At 34.2% G+C, this 17,984-nt stretch overlaps 1 protein-coding gene across 5 annotated transcripts in view; it reads left to right on the forward strand.

Moving 5' to 3' along the window:
- Positions 1–17,984, forward strand: part of KIFAP3 (kinesin associated protein 3) — a 173,235-nt gene that overhangs the window by 104,352 nt on the left and 50,899 nt on the right. For all 5 annotated transcript variants that reach the window (XM_053209388.1, XM_053209389.1, XM_027046391.2 and 2 more), the window contains 5 exons: positions 6,103–6,211; positions 7,679–7,791; positions 8,317–8,482; positions 9,118–9,243; positions 13,282–13,380. In XM_053209388.1, the coding sequence (XP_053065363.1) occupies positions 6,103–6,211; positions 7,679–7,791; positions 8,317–8,482; positions 9,118–9,243; positions 13,282–13,380 (613 nt within the window). The remainder of the gene's footprint in view (positions 1–6,102; positions 6,212–7,678; positions 7,792–8,316; positions 8,483–9,117; positions 9,244–13,281; positions 13,381–17,984) is intronic.

The following is a 17,984-nucleotide window of genomic DNA, read 5'->3' on the forward strand; positions in this document are numbered from 1 at the left end:
CCTGCTTCGGATTCTGTGTCTCCCTCTCTCCCTCTCTCTCTCTCTCTCCCTCCTCCTTCCCTGCTCATGCTCTCTCTCTCTCTCTCTCAAAAATAAATAAAGATTAAATCTATATACAAAACAAAAAAACAAAAACCCAACACTTTAGAAGAGTATGAATAGTAAGTCACACTTAGAAAACTATTTCCTCTTAAGACTCCTGCTAGGCAATTCCTCATTAAGCTAATATAAGTTATTAAATGTATATTACTTGAGAATTAATTAATGTATAGTAAAAAAATCAACCATAATTTCTCTTTTTATTCTTACTGACAATCTTTTCATTCATCCCAAATTAGTGAGATAGTTCTAAAATTGAATTTGCTATTCCAGAATTTTAACACTTTATCTACATGCAATTAAAAAACTGATAAACTCTTAAGGGTAATTTCTTAGCCTTTTATATCAAGAGGATAAATTAATTATGTTTATAGGAAATAGACATTCTTCAAAGAATATAGAGCATATCTTATCTAACAAGGCAAGGCTTCTTATAGAGATAACATATGTCAGAAGTGTAGCCAGTGCAAAGTGTAATCAAATTCTTTGTCAAACAAGTTTTCAATAAAAGAGTAGCCATGTCAAAGGGAGATTACAGGTGATTTACTACAGTCTCACTCCATATGTTCCAAGGGTTTCTGCTTTGCAGTTTCAAAGGGTGTTCCTTTTCCAATCCCATTCAGTGTCAGAACTTCATTGACTACAGGATATGAATTGGAAAGCAGCCAAAGAAGAATAGTATTCTTGCCTAGATTGACTGTTTTTATCCAGATTAGACTTAAAGAAAAAAACATTAAATAAAAAAGAAATAAATGTAAAATAAAAAGGGATGGAAAACTTACTCTTGGTGAGTCTTCAAATTGGAGTTACCCTCTTTTAGAATATATAATCTTAACCATAAGACATAAAACTTTATTTTAAATAAAGAATTGGAAGTAAGAGCCTCTTTAGGTCATTTCTGAAAAATATTATCACTGCACTTGAAAACTTTGTATGTAGAAAATTCTCCCATACCTTTTCAAGAACAATATTCATGCATGTTTTCTTGACTAATGATTTTTAACTCAAACGTTTCTGCAGTGGGGTTTTCAGAACATTTCAGAACATTTATGAACTATATTTCATAAACAAAACCTTCCAAAACCTATTTAGTAGTCAATATTTTTTATTTTTTTAATAAAATTTAACCCTTATAGGAATGGTGAGGTGATGTTACCAAATTACATCATAAACATCCTGAAGCTTTTTAGTATGAAGCAATATTTTGAGAAACCAAATGGCACTCTCACATATATTTGGTCCTAACATGCTATCCAGCCTATGACTTACACTTATAAGGCTCAATTTTGAAATAGTTATTGAAAAGTTGACATGGCTTGATTGCCACCCAGTGCAACATGCATTATCGAATAACAGAATTGTGGAAAGCAAGTCTGGGATTAAATTGCAATTTCCAAGCTTCCTTCCTAAGTTAAAAAGATACTCCTTTCAGAGGTAGAGGCTGCTCAGAATAATGTTTTTAAATATAGCAAAGCTTTAAACTACTGGCTGGGGCGCCTGGCTGGCTCAATGGGTAGGGTGTGTGATTCTTGATCTCTGGGTTGTGAGTTTGAGCCCCATGGTGGATGTGGAGATTACTTAAAAATAAAATCCTTAAAACAAAACAAAACAAAAGAAAAAAACTTAGTGGCAGCAGCTGATTGTACTTATTAAATAAAGCTATATCTAATGTTTGGATCTAGAATTAATGTAATACTTGGTTAACTTTGAAATTATGCACATTAATATTTGTTTAGTAAAGACTGTCAAGGAGCACCTGGGTGGCCCAGTCAGTTGAGCATCTGACTCTTGATTTTGGCTCAGGTTATGATTCCAGGGTCATGGGATCGAGCCCTGTGTCGGGCCCTGTGCTGAGCGTGGAGCCTGCTTGAGATTCATTCTCTCTCTCTCTCTCTCTTTCTCTCACTTTCTCTCTCTCTCCCTCCCTCCTTCTCCCTTTCCCCCTCTGCCCCTCTCCCCTGCTCTCTCTTAAAAAAAAAAAAAAGAATGTCAAGCATTATAAATGAAAAGCCTAAAATAACTTTGAAAGAAGGAAAGCAGTGGTTCATTAGTCACCCATATTCATTTTAATGACAAAAAAAAAAGGTGGAATATGGTCTTGTTCTTTAATTACATTAGATATTTATGTAAAGGAGCTTTATAAACCATAAAAGACTATACAAAAATACGGTACTCTTAGTAAAATATCAAATCATTCACATTATTTTGGATCCATTCACTGTCCATTTTAAATACTGCCTTATATGCATTTTATAAGATAAACCTGTAATTAGACTTTTTGTAAATTATTTAATACTCAGAGTAGGTGCTTATATGTTCAATATGCCTCATAATCTCTCCCAGTATTATATTGCTTTTCTACTTTTGTACTTTAGTGCCTCTAATTACCCAATATATTGTAATTTTTTTTCCCTATTATGTCACCATTCTGCAAAATTTGGGGTCCAGGGCTAGTCTGGCTTTATAGATGATCTTAATGGTCTCAGTGGGTGAATTGTTTCAGGTAAGCATTCTTGGGGATAACCAGGAGTTAATAGTTGTATTCTAATAATAGTTAAAAGTACACATTAACAGTTCATTGTTATTTAGACCTCTAAGATGCATGTTTTGTTTAAATAGGTGTAAATGCCATCCAGATGCTTATAAAAGTATTTATTGGTATTAAAATGGCCAATCAAAGTGCATGTTTAGGTAATGATGTCATGGCGTTATTTAATATTTTACCCTGGAACAGTGTGTAAGAATCTTCATAGCGATCCACATGTTTTCTACTGCAGTTGTCCTATTTGGCCCCTCTTTGATCTACATGCTTCTTTTTAGCTGAATGCTGGTAAACGTCCTTTCTGACAGCCCCCTTTGCTCCTGCCTGCCATTATCTGCTGAAGTTCAGAAACCAGAGCATCACTTCAAACAGCACAGTTAGGGAGTAGCCAGTCAGAAGAGATTCCTGAGGCATGCAAAGTTCTGCCATAATCATTCAAAGATGTTTGGGTGGGGGGATGGGGGTAGTAGAGGTGTATGTGAATTCAGAGAGCTGTGGGAGTTGGCCTCTGGTCACTGGTAAATAAGTGAAGTCAGGTGCCAGAGAGTCTAGACACAGTGATTTCAGTCTTGAGTCTTTGGTATCTGATACTCAATATGGGACCTGTCTGATTGAGCACTATTGCCTCTTCATTGCACAGGCTGAAGCCCTTTTAGTGCTTTCCTGTTAAATTAGTAAAAGATGACAATGGACATAGTTAAAACAGAACAAATCTAGTTTTAATATTTCCTAGTTGTCAGCAATTACACTTACTTTTGAAGTGCCAGGGGTAGCAATCAAATTAGAGACATAATGTTGCCCATGGAGTTTGAAGGAAACTATTATTTTAAAATGTGAATGCTTTAATTAAAATTGAAGTGTTTCTCTTTCCTATTATGAAAAACTAATTCTATATCATGATACATTTCATTCACATTTAGTCCTAATTTCTCTTGATTTTGGGGGGGGGTAGTTGGATAAGATTTCAAACTGTGCATTATTTTTTAAAAATGTAGCCCCTGATTACTTCACCACAGGATTTAACATAGAAATTACCAAAAGCAAACAAAACCCCTCAGCTTCTAATAGATCATCTCTAACCCCATTTGCAAGGGCAATTTTCATACTACAAGGTCAATTTCAAGTAAATAGCAGCAGATAATTTGCTTTTGTAACAGATTTTTGTTATTATAAAGAAGTTTCTTACATCAGTAAAAATTTGGAAGAAATCTATAGTAAACTTTTAATTAGAGTATGAAAAACATACTAATTCGAGGATTACCACATACATTTTTATTGATTTGTACTTTTAATTGGCAATTAACATATAGATAGGTAGCAAAATCTATTAAATGTATATCCAATAGATTAAGATTATTTTAGTTTTGCCATAGAATTTTTTGGTTCTATAATATTATTAAGTGTTAATGATTCCTTATCTAAAGATTCCATTAGTAGCAACATTTGTGGTTAAAGAGCTGCCCTCTGGAAAAAGACATGATATATTGCTAACTACTCACCTGTTACAGTGTTTTGTAGTTTTCAACATATAGATAAGTATAGTTTTGTTAGAGTTGTACTTACTTAGGTATAATTGTTTGGAGCAGTCGTAAGTGGGTCTGTGTTAATTTTGGTTTCCAGTTGTTCACTGCTAGCACATAGGAATACAATTGATTTTTGTATGTTGACCATACATCCTTTTTGAAACTTAAGTTATCTGAAATGTACAAAGAGAATAATTAAAACAAGATTTAACAGAAGAGGGTCTAACCAGTCAACAAATAGCTATTATTCACTTCCTGTATATACAGTGCTGTGTTGGATTCACAAGGGCATGTTGATCTAAAAAGGTATTGTATTGTAGTGCCTTGAGGCAAAACATAAGAAATTGTTAGGTAACAAATTTTAGGACTGACTTTCCCATGTCTTAGCCATTTGACTTAGAGAAAAATGTCTTTACATAGTATACACTCAGTTAATCTGCTGATTTACCAGTCATAGAAGACTAGCCTCTAAAAACTATAGCATAAAGTTCATTTCTCCTTTATTATAGCAACCATCTTTCATCATGACAAATCTGGGTTACAGATAGATGGCATAGATAGCCTACCTTTTCCTAGATTTCTGCTTTTCTGTCTGTTGCCTTTCAGACCCACCTTCTCTTTCTTTTATCATTAAGTAGAGTTCTTTTCTCATTTTATACCCATGCCCATATGATTGGATCCAGCCTGGAGCTTCAGTAATCAACCATATGTAACAATTCCTAAATCTCCGGTGCAAACATTTCTTATAAACTCAGGGTTGCATTTATAACTTCTACTGAATATCTGTACCACATTATCGCATGGGCAGCTTATTAAACTCAACTCATCTAAAACCAAAATGACTGTCTTCCCTTTAAAGTCTTCCTCCTCGGGGCGCCTGGGTGGCGCAGTCGGTTAAGCCGGTTAAGTCCGACATCAGCCAGGTCACGATCTCGCGGTCCGTGAGTTCGAGCCCCGTGTCAGGCTCTGGGCTGATGGCTTAGAGCCTGGAGCCTGTTTCCGATTCTGTGTCTCCCTCTCTCTCTGCCCCTCCCCCGTTCATGCTCTGTCTCTCTCTGTCCCAAAAATAAATAAACGTTGAAAAAAAAAATAAATAAAGTCTTCCTCCTCTAGTTTCTCCTGTTTGGTAAATGTGGACACCACTGTCCATGTTGGTGCTCAGTGCAGAAACCTGGGAGTCATCTTTGACCCTTCCTCTCCCTTAACCCCAACATCTGGTCAGTTATTAAATCCCATGTTGATTCTCGTTCCTAAATACAGCTTTAATCCGTCCTTTTATCTCCATCCCCGTGGCCCCATGTAGTCCAAGAGTCATCATCTTACCTGGACTTTTCCTCTAGGCTCCTAGATGGTTTTCCTACATTTTCTCACTCTGTTTCAGTCTGTTTTCCACACTGGCCAGATCTTTTTGAAACACAGAACTTATCCTGCTATTTTACTTACCTAGAAGCCTTTAATGGCTTCCTATTATCTTTACAATGAAGCCCCAAATCTTTAACATGTACTTCAAGACCCTGCATGATTTGGCTTTTACCTTCTTATATCTGAACACTATTTCACTCACTCCCAACCATGCTTGCCTTCTTTTCTTCTTTCTTACCTTGTATCCTTTGCACAAGCTATTTTTTTTTTTTGCTCAGAATGCTCTACTTCTACATAATATTTTAAATTCCTTAAATGCAAAGGCTGTATCTAATATTCCTCCTGTATTTTCCATTGTACTCAGTAGTTTACATCTAATAGCGAACATCTAGTAGTTCATCAACCATTTATTCATTCAGTAGTCCATAGTGAGAGCTTACCACTTATATGTTGAAATGTATTATATTATTCCCATCACAGTATCTAAGATAATACACTGTAATAAAATACATCTGGTGTTTTTGATGCTTTTCTGTGTGGTTTTTTGAATAAAATATTCCATGTGCTTTTTGCTAGTTAATGAAGATGCTGTTTGAATGTTCAGATGAACGAATTGACTTGGAACTCATTTCTTTCTGCATTAATCTTGCTGCTAACAAAAGGAATGTACAGCTTATCTGTGAAGGTTAGTGCCTTTGAGCTTCATAGATAACCTTTAATCATATGGCAACTGGCAAATTCTGGAAAAGAAACAAGGAATTAAGAATTACAGTAGCTGTGTAAATCCTATTTTTAAGTAGTTTTAAAAATTATAGCTTTAATCTTTAAAGGTCAGATAGATTCAGAACAAATACTCTTATATCATGAGTAGAAATACTTACCTTTAGTAATATTTTATAAACCAGGGTTTAGTTACCCTTAATTAAATTTCATTTTTAAAAACATTTCTAGATGAAACAAAACTTTTTATTTGCCAAACAATCTGTTACAGTGTAAGAAAATAACAATAAAAATGTATCAGATATTTGCTTCTATAATACCTTTGTAAAATAGCTTGTCGTGCATTATGATATTTCAGAATCTGCTCAAAAGTTTTTTTCTTATTTGGAAAGTATACATATTTGTTTTCTGTTTTTTGTTTTTTTAAGGGACAAATGAGCAAATAGGAAAAAATTAAAATCTTTCCTTCCACTAGCCACAGATAATCATAGGTAAAATTTTGGTACAATGCTTCTGCAGATTTTTAAGATAAAATTTGGTTTTTGTATCTATATATGGTGACTTTTTTTAAGTTATATCTTGAATCTCATTCCATGTGATTAGATATTTTATATAAAATAATTGCCAATAGTGGCAAAATAATCCTTTAAAGGATTTTCTATAATTTAATCAGCTATTTTGGATATTTAGTTTGTTGCCACTTCTTTTCTGAAACAAACCATGTTGCAGTAGTTTTCCTTTCTCTGAAACTTCATATTTCAATTTTTACATTCTTAGGATACATTTCAAAAAGCATTTACATTTTTAAAATTTGTGGTGCATATTCCATACACAGAAGAGCACATACTGTGTGATACCATGTATATGAAATTCTACAGCAGGTAAAATTGATCTATGTTTAAAAAGAAGAAAGAGAAGGGGCGCCTGGGTGGCTCAGTCGGTTAAGTGTCCGACTTGGCTCAGGTCACGATCTCACGGTCCGTGAGTTCGAGCCCCGCGTCGGGCTCTGTGCTGACAGCTCAGAGCCTGGAGCCTGCTTCAGATTCTATGTCTCCGTCTCTCTGCCCCACCCCTGCTCATACTCTGTCTCTCTCTGTCTCAAAAATAAATAAAAACATTAAAAAAAAATTTTTTTTAAAAAGAAGAAAGAGAAGGAAAATAGGAAGAGGAAAAGGAGAAGTAAAGTGATTACATTTGGGGACGAAAATTGAGAAGGGACACTTTCTGGAATGAATGGAAATGTCTGTATCTTGATATGGGTATGAATTACCCAGGGGCACACATTTAATCAAAATTAATCTGTTGTACACTTAAGATTCAGGCATTTTACTGTATGTAAATTGGGGTTTTTTTGAGAACTGTAAACTAAACAAATTTTATTAAACTTAAATGAACCTTAATTCTATTGGAGGAGTTTTCTGGTTTTTTGCAGGAAATGGCCTAAAGATGCTCATGAAGAGGGCTCTGAAGTTTAAGGATCCATTGCTGATGAAAATGATTAGGAACATTTCCCAGCATGATGGACCAACTAAAAATTTATTTATTGTGAGTATAGTTTCTTTCTTTTTATTAAAACAGCCTGAGAATTGAAGCTTTAAAGTCCTACATTTGGAAATAAAACTCTTACTGAGCTCTTATCAATGTTAACTCATGACCCAAGTTGGTTCTTTTGTTATAAACTTTCTTGTAAGTTTAGCTTCCAGAAATCCCATGCTCAATTTTAGAGTTGTTTTCACTTTATGATCCCAACCCCTAACACTTCTGTCCTCACTCTACTTGTCTTGCCTTTTAAACAAGTGACTCCTGAGGCACCTGGCTGGCCCAGTTGGAAGAGTATGCAACTCTTGATCTCAGGGTTGTGAGTTTGAGCCCCACTTTGGGTATAGAGGTAACTAAAAATATATATAATAAACTTTAAACCAATGATTCCTATAGCAATTTGGCTCAAGATTATTAAAACAAGAGAATCACATTTGATACTTACTTTTTCTTCCTGTGGATTACATTATTAGATTGGTTCTTCTGCAGAAATCATATTTTAAATTTGTATTAAAATTCTGTTTTATTTAGGATTATGTTGGGGACCTTGCAGCCCAGATCTCTAATGATGAGGAAGAGGAGTTTGTGATTGAATGTCTGGGAACTCTTGCAAATATGACCATTCCAGACTTAGACTGGGAATTGGTTCTTAAGGAGTACAAGTTGGTCCCATACCTCAAGGATAAACTAAAACCAGGTCTGTGCTAAGTATTTCCATTTTGCGTAATCATTAAGTTATTTCTATTTCTTTCTGTTGCGGCTGAGAGCAACTGCCAGAGCAGTATTTTGTGACCATTATTATACTAGGTAATGTGTTTTCTTCCCACACCTCAACTTTCAGCTCTAGTTCTAGTTTCTTCCTCCCAGAAAGGTGATCACTAGGTCTCCTGTTAGATGTATGTACTCTTTTTCCTAAAAACGTGTTATCTTAATACTGGTTTCCTTTCCCTTCCCTGCTTATTTTTTTGTCCTGCCTTTTAAAAATTACCAAATACCATATCCTCTTTGCATGCATGCATACCTGTGAACACACAAAGTTGTTTGAGCCATTCAAATGACTCTTCGGTTTTCTGTATTTACATTGTCATTCATTTACATTTTCAGAGAGGTGTTATCAATCACTTCAGTGCTGCCCTCCCTTACTATTATGAACCATCTTCTTCATTGAGCATAGAAATGGGAAGAAAGGACAAAGTTATAAGCATGTTAAGGATTCATAAGAACTGATTTAATAGCTTACAGTATATTCTCTGTGCATTGAAGTTTTGGCAGTATAAATGGATTTGGATCAAGACATTTCAATGAAAACTTTCTGTGGTTTGACTTTATTAGGTGCTGCAGAAGATGACCTTGTTTTAGAAGTGGTTATAATGATTGGAACTGTATCTATGGATGACTCTTGTGCTGCATTGCTAGCCAAATCTGGGATAATCCCTGCACTCATTGAATTGCTAAATGGTAAATTATAATTTGTTTCAATTTACTTTTGTTAATATATGAACAGGCTATTTACATTTTTAAATATAAAAGATCTGCAGTCATGAAATACTAATATTCTGTCCTTCTGTTGAGCTTTGTGTTGATTGAATTGGATCTCCTATCTTTTTTTAATGTCTTGATTTCTAATCAGGAAGGTTCATTTGGAAGCATCCTATTCCCTTCTAGGTCCAATGTTGTCCTCTAAACGTTCCGTGGTGAAGAAAATGTTCTCATTTGCACTGTCCAACACATGTGGCTGTTGAGTACTTGAGATGTGGCTATTGGGACTGAGAACTTGAATTTTGTATTTAATTTTAATTCAATTAGCCACAGTGGCTATGGTTACAGAATTGGGCAATGAGGCCTAGATGGAATTTTTCCCTTAACTTCATACTGCTTTTAAGGGGCCAGGGTTCATTGTTTTCCACACTGCATACAAAATCTAACTGAATCTAATATTATTCTATTAGCGTCATGTTCTCTAGGACTCTGTGTTAGTCTACTCAGGCTTCCATAACAAAATACCATAGACTGGATTGCCTAAACAAATAAATTTATTTTCTCATAGTTCTGGAGGCTGGGAAGTCCAGGATCCAAGTATCAGCCAATTTGGTTCCTCGTGAGGCCTTTCTTCCTGACTTCCAGAAGGCCGCCTTCTTGGTGTGTCGTCACATCCTCACAGGGCAGAGTGTGAGCTAGCAAGAGCGAGCACACACACAGTGCTCTGGTATCTCTTCTTAAGGGATACTAATCCTGTGGGATCAGGACTCCACCCTTATGACCTCATTTAACCTTAATTACTTCCTTATAGACCTGTCTCCAAATTAGAGTCACATTTAGGTTAGGGCTTTAAGGTAGGGATCTTGGAAGGTATGGGAAGCCTAAAATAACATTCTAATCTCAGGCTTTCCTGCCAGGTATAATAAATCTGCATTTTGTATTATTTTTCATAGATTTTTTTGAAGTATAACAAGAAAAATACAAAAATAGAGCTCAATGAATTTTCAAAATGAGCACACCCATGTTACTTCCACTCACATGAGGAAATAAAATATCACCATCACCCTAGAAGTCCCTCTTCTGCCATTTCCCAGTCATTATCACCCTCTCCAAACTGGTGTCTATCCTTTCTTTTGTCACATGTAGATTACTTTTGCCTGGTGCTGAGCTTTATATAAGTAGAATCCAGGGTTTTTTGGTCATACGTTATAAAGTGAGATTCATCTATGTTGTGTTAAGAAGTGTGTTTCTTCTCATTGCTCTGCAAATATACGACTGTTTATCCTTTCTACTATTGGCAAACGATAGGGTGGCTTTTGGGGGTTTTTTTTTTGATAGGAGAAGGGCTATTATAAATATTGCTTCTATGAACATTCTTAAACTTTTCATTTGATGAATATATGTATTCATTCCTTTTGGACATATGACTAGGAGTAGAATTGTTAGGTCATAGAGTCTACATAAGTTTAGCTTGAGTAAATAATGCCAATCTGTTTTTCAAAGTAGTTGAGTCAGTTTTCAGTCCCACCAGCAATGTGCAAAAGTTCCAGTTGTTCTGCATCGCCTCCATGTCTGGGCAATATCAGTCTGTTTAATTGTAGCCTTCAGAGTGGTGGTTTTAATTTGCATTTCCCTAATGACTAATAATTGAGTACCTGTTTGTGTTTATTGGCCAGTTAGTTATGGCTAATAAAGTTAAATACCTATTTAAGTCTTTTGCCCATTTCTCTCTTTTGAATTTTTAAGTTTGATTTATAAATTCTTTAACATAATGCATTTAATAGGTCATCTAGAGATAATACCTCCATATTTTGAAGTGTTCCTACATGTTGTGTGTGTGTGTGTGTATATATATGTATACGTGTATATATGTATATATGTGTGTATATGTACATATATGTATATATGTATATGTATATATGTATATATACATATATACACACATCTATATACATATATATGTATATATACATATATACACACATCTATATACATATACATATATGTATATATACATATATGTATACACACACATATATATGTATATATACATATATACACGTATACATATATATACACACATATATATATACATATATGTATATATACATATATGTATACACACACAAATATATATATATATATATTTACTTTGGTCCACCCTTCGCCCAGCCAGGAGTTTTCCAAATGAGAAACAATTAAAAGAGAGACTAGGTGGTTGGGAGTTGTAAATGAAGACAATGTAGTTGGCAGAGTGAGAATGAAGATTTTGTGATGAGCTGGAGAAATCTGAAACAGAATGACTGGTTTTCTTGAATTGCTGTTCCCCCTTGATTATGATTGAGGGAGCTGAGACATGTACAAGGCAAGCTGACAGAGCCAGCTCACAGTGTCTTACTGTGTCTTAATGTTCTCTGCCATGAGGTTATCATGAACAGAGGCTATATGCTTCTCTTTTTAAGAAATACATGGATTTCTGGGAATATAGTAAATAATACTCTAATAATTTATGATGTCAGGTGGTGACTACACTTACCATGGTGAGTATTGAGTGATACATAGAATTGTTGAATCACTGTTGTACACCTGACATAATTCTATTAAAACCTTTGTGGTCAAGTAAGGGGTTACTGTATACCGAGAGAGTAATTAGTAGAATTTTAGCCCAAGTAGTCTGGGAGAGTGGCACATTGGCAAGTTAGTGAGGGAAATCCTTTGGAACAGATTGGACTTTAAGGGTCCCGCACTTTATTCTACACAAATAGCTAATGCTCTGTTGACCTGTAAATCTGTGTCTAACAGGTATCATTGAACAAATGCCAGGAGTTGATACAAAACTATTAATAAATGAAATTTCATAACCAGTACCTAAAAATTAGATTTCTATAAGTATTTGCTTTTGCCATTATATATTAATCAGTGGATATCAGCTAACCTATTAAACTATTCTTTATATAATATTAAACATTAATTAGCTTATGATATGCAACATTCCTTTTACTATTTATATAATCAGTTACATTAAAACTAAAATAACTTATTTCATGACAATAAGTAAAATTTAATGTTGTTAACATTATTCAAGAATATTACCTCTTGGGGTGCCTGGGTGGCTCAGTCGGTTAAGCATCTGACTTAGCCTCAGGTCATGATCTCACAGTTTGTGAGTTCGAGCCCTGCGTTGGGCTCTGTGCTGACAGTTCGGAGCCCAGAGCCTGCTTCAAGTTCTGTGTCTTCCTCTCTCTCTCTGCCCCTTCCCCGCTCACACTCTTGTCTCTCTTTCTCCCTCAAAAATAAATAAACATTAGAAAAAATTTTTATAAGTTTTTCTACCAAAACCTTAGAATTTAGAAGGTGTGATTTTTTTTTAAGAACTGTTTTTCTCATGAGGAGTCAACATTATACAGACAAAATATAGAACAGATTTATTTCATAAATTAGAATTATTTAAAAAATTCTTACAACGGACAAAAAACAAGTGTTGGTAAGTGTCGCCATTTCACGTTAGGGCCAGAGAAGTTAATTTAATCAAGGTATTTATACCTGGAGGCAAAATCTGGTGAGAATTAATTACAGAGAAACACTGGTACTGTGTGTGTTCTTACACCAGTCTTGTCCTTCAGTGCTTCCGAAGTCCAGCCTGATCTTTTGAGACCATCTCAAGTAGTCTGATGTAAACTCAGAGCAGATATAATTTCTTTTTTTACAAAATCTTAGTTTTATCTTTGTATTTCAAAGTAATTTTACCTATGTAGTTTAACTATAACCAAATTTACTAAAACTTCTGAAAATGTGTTATAAAATTTCCTGATCATCATCATGGAATGTAGAAAAATATCTAAATAAAGATATAAATGATATATGCCACCCATATATTATAAATAATTTAAATTGATTACCCTTTACTTGTCTCCTGTCCCTTTTACTTTTCTCATTCTCCACTATTCCAATCGATGTATTTCACTTTTGTATAGAACTATAGAATTCTCTTATTTGACGTTTTCTGCTTCCTTTCAGCCCAACAAGAAGATGATGAATTTGTGTGTCAGATAATTTATGTCTTCTACCAGATGGTTTTTCACCAAGCCACAAGAGATGTCATAATCAAGGAAACACGTATCCTTTTAATGTTTACGACAGATAATGACATTTCACATATTCAGAAAAGATGCATCTTTACATATTTTTTCCTAGCAAATGTTCAAATGATGTGGGAAATACCAAGCCCCAAAATAATTTCAGAGGGCAAGCTATTTTTCATGGAAGCTCTTGACCCCAAGTTAGCGTACAGGTAGAATAGTACAAGCGATTTTATTAACTTATTGGGCTGTGATTCCTAAGAACTTAACAAACATATCAGAACTTTCTTCTCTGTTAACATAATTTAACTATCAGATGTTCCTGGTACTATTCTTAGTACTCTTTCAATCTTAACGTGTTCACTCTACAAATCTATTCCCATGGCTTCAGCTACCAACTATATGCTAAGTATTTAGTATCTTCAAATTCTCTTTCTTGAGTCCCAGGCATTTGTTTCTAACTGCCATCTGGATGTCTTCCACCTGTTGAAAGAGCTGTTACATGTATTACAATCAAAGAACCCGAATTCTAAGTTACCTTTGCCACTTACGAGCTGCAGGACCTTGGATATGTTATTTAACCTCCCTTGAGTATAAAATCTTGCATCTATAAAATGACCATAATCTGATAAAAATGATGGGAACATCTCCTGCCTCATACGATTGTTATAAGTACTGATGGATTTAAAGTGCCTGTAATTCTTTCCAACACACAGAGATACTCAATAAGTGAGAGTTTATCATTATTGCATTGAAAAGGGTACTTGATAATGCCAACATCCTCCCCTGTATCCTCCTTCTGTGTTCACAGTGGATAATAACAGTACCATCCATCAGTCTCGTAGCTGAGCATTTTGTGTCTGCTTACCTCTTTTATGACACATAATTGGACATTCATAATGCAGACATCTGCCAAGTTCTAATCATTAACAGATAGTGTTTTAAGTGCTAGATTTATAAAAAAGTCAGTCCCCGTACTCAAAGAGTTTATAGTCTAATTGGAGAGACAGACAAGTAAATAAGAAATATTAAATTATAACCCAGTGTAGCAATGTCATAAAGGTATATGCATTGGGCAGGAAAGAATATGTATATCCAAGGATATATATAGAACCGAGTCGGGGGATGTCATATAATGCTGGCAGCAGAAGTGATATCTAAGCTGCATCTGTGTGTGTGTGTGTGTGTGTGTGTGTGTGTGTGTGTGTGTGATTGTGGTCATCTGCATGTTTGTGTACCCCCCCCCAAAAAAAAACTACTTTTGAACTCCTCTAGTAAAATACTTATTTACCCATGTGAAAAATCTAAACTTAAGATAACCTTAATCTGTTTTTCTAGAGTCCCCCCTTTAACTCTACAGTGCACAATTTTCTCTTAGCACACCCAAATTTTTCATCATTTATCAGATAGGACCCATCTTCTTGCCTCTTCGTGTGCCTTATCAACCTCAAATGCATTTCTCTCTTTCTTTACCTAATAATCTCCAGCTCATTAAAGGTAGATTTATAAGCCATCTTTAAAGTTAAGCCTTTCTAATCCAGTTAAGCCTCCCTCCTTCCCAGTAGGAGTAATTTATTTTCACCTCCAGTAAAGAACTTTAAATTGTATATTTATATGCCTGTCTTTACCAAAGGTTTTGAGCTCTTCAAGCTCGAGGACAGGCTTTTGTTTTCCTCATCTTTATCTATACTCAAAATTTAACATAGCACCTAGCATGTGGGTAGTACTTAGGTCAGTGAACCCATGTGTCTAAAATTAATTAATTTTAAAATTAATACATTGGAAGACTTTTTTTTTCTTTTGCATGATGATGGGCCATCGCTCAAAACATTATTTTAAAGTCCTCTGATCTTACATTCAAAGTCAATGACACATGCTTTAAGTATCATCTTTGGAGAAAATTGCCTTGTTTTTGAGATTAATTACTGGAGTCTCTGAGAGTCAAGTCTGAGTAACAAGTCTAAACTCAGAAATGTTGATTTCAGTATGGGCTATCAATAAGGCAAACACTGTTTTGCCTTAACTAGAGAGAGCTTCCTTTATCATAAGTAATATTTTTTAAATGTGGCTTATAAACTTACTCAGGAAAATAAATTCTAGATACACTCTTTTGAGCAGTATTAACATTAGAATAAATTCCTTCTCCCCAGTGGTGTTCCAGGGATTTTTTTTTTTTTTTGTATTAATAGTTGCTTCATGAAAAAAGGTTCTGTGATAAATGAATTTGGAAAACACTGAATTAAACAGGTTTTCTTGCTACAGGGTCTTCTTGGAAAACTTAATATGCTTTTCTGGGTTGAGCGAATCTGAAATGATATTTTATAATAGAATATTTCTATAACTACAGAAGACACTATAAGAAACACATGTTAGAAAATATGAAAGTGAAAGCATAGCTTTCCTAAGGTAACTTCTTTGAAGGAGACCTTTGTTTACATGTCACACCATAGGGTTTTTTTGAAGACTAAGGAATTAAGTATTTATGGTACCTACCAGGTGCTAGTGCAGAGTGAGTAAGTGTCTCTACCCTAGTGTATCTATTTAAAATGTACTCTCAGTACCTTATTGTCAAAGTTCACAGTATTAAGACCACTTCCATTTGATTTTTCTTGTCAGTGTAACTTTATTTTCTCCCAGGTTCAATTTCTGTGAAGCCATTGAATCTGAAGTGAGTGCTTTTTAAATAGTTATTCTGACGAATATAACATGTTGAAAATGGAAGGAATGGGACAGAAAAGATCTGCTGATTTAAAATTTTTACAAAAGCATCAAGGAATACTTCTTAGATCCAATGCTTTCATCCATGCCTTGAGATTGTAAAGATTGCTAGAGTGCTTTTGCCCAGTGTTTTGGTGTTGTTGATGTCAATGATATCTAAATATGTCTTGTTGTCTTTTGTCACATAATTAGGAACTATTAAAATATTTCACTATAATTTTAACTACTTTATCGTGATTTTGACTATACTTAAATTTTTAAGTGAAGATTTATTATATAATTATTTCCTTTTCCCGTTTTTAAATTTAGATTAATGATCAACATTATTTGATCTAATTTTAAACAGAATGAAAGAAACTTGATGTTTAAGAAGGCTGGTATAGACTTATATTAGGTCAACATATGATTTATATTAAAATGTTTGGGATATTAAAAATAGCTCTCTGCACAATGCGTAGAAATTGAGAATCTGAAATTGAGAACCAATGCTATTGTAATAATTTTCATACAATCCCAACAATGGCAGCATGGGAAAATAAGTCAAATTTGACTTGGTCCTTTTAGATTCTCTCTGAGAATATATTATTCTGTATTTTTTTCTACATTTTAAATGTATCCTCTTTTCCCCTTGAGAAAAATAGTAAGTAGCACCAATGAGTAGAAGATTAGGGTTAACCTCTGTCTTTGCAATTGCTGTGAAACTTGATAAAATTTTTTTCGGCATTGTAATCAGTGCTGCAAAGAATGTCATTTGCTTGTGTACATGTGTGCTAGAGTTTCTTGGAGGAAACACCCGGCTTCTGTTTCAAATACAATTTTAACAAAGATCGGCTGTAAATATTGGAGATCAAGAAGTTTTTCTTCACTGCCTTTTTTGGATTCATTGGGGTTTCTCTGTTAATTTGAGTTTTCTGTTTTTCCTCTGTTTCCCCCTACTTATTTGTAGGAGTTAAACCCAATTTCAACATGTATTCTCTCCAGTTTTAAAGGACTGTATTCTTCTACTTGTAAGTCTAACGTCCCATATCCATGGTATGTGATAGTGTAATAATTCACCTCATTTTTGTAACATTTTTCTAACATTTGAAACTGAATTATTATTTTAACTATTGCCTTTTAAAAACTAGTACTTATTCAAGACTTAGAATATGTTGACCTATTCCCTGTTTGCTATTTTTTTTCTTGAATTCCATTTCTCTATCTCTCTGAGTTTCATAATTACGTTCTCTTATACTGCTAAATGAGTATCTATGAATAATAAAATATATCTGAAAATAACTAGCATGTTCTCTTTAATAATCATTTAGCAGAATATGGAGTTTTAGATTGCCAATTATTTTTCTCCACAATTCAAAGGTATTTTTCCGCTATCTTCTTGCCTGAATTGATGACAGTGTGCCGTCTGTAGTCTGCTAATTATTGATAGCTGTCAGTGTCTGATGACAATTTACTCTTTTTTCCCTTATAAATGACTTGATATTTTGGCCAATAAGACCAGAGGAGCATTTCTGTATTTTTAAAGCCAAATAGCTTTATTAGAATTTGAGTTGGTATTCATCATCCTTGCTTGATTTCTCCAAGTATCATATGTGATCTTTCAGTATATAGTTTTGTCTTTTTTTTCCCCTAATTTCAGGAAAATTTTCTTGAATTTTAGTTTTTAGTATTTGTTCTCTTTTATTAAAAGCTTTTATTGTCTTCTTTGGAATTTCTATTATGTTGGATCTTCTTTGCCTATCTTAAATAATTAGTCATTTTCTAATATTTTCTCTTATTTGTTTTTAAATTTTACAAGTTTTCTTCCTTTTTAGCTTCCATTCCTCTTGGAGTTTTATCTGTTTTTATTTACTCATGTGTTACTATAAATTTAGTTCTTATATATCTGGAATTATTTTTACCTTTATTTTTGGTTCTTTCCTGAAT

The sequence above is a fragment of the Acinonyx jubatus genome, chromosome E4 (genome assembly GCF_027475565.1).
Source record: "Acinonyx jubatus isolate Ajub_Pintada_27869175 chromosome E4, VMU_Ajub_asm_v1.0, whole genome shotgun sequence".
Taxonomy (NCBI): Eukaryota; Metazoa; Chordata; class Mammalia; order Carnivora; family Felidae; genus Acinonyx; species Acinonyx jubatus.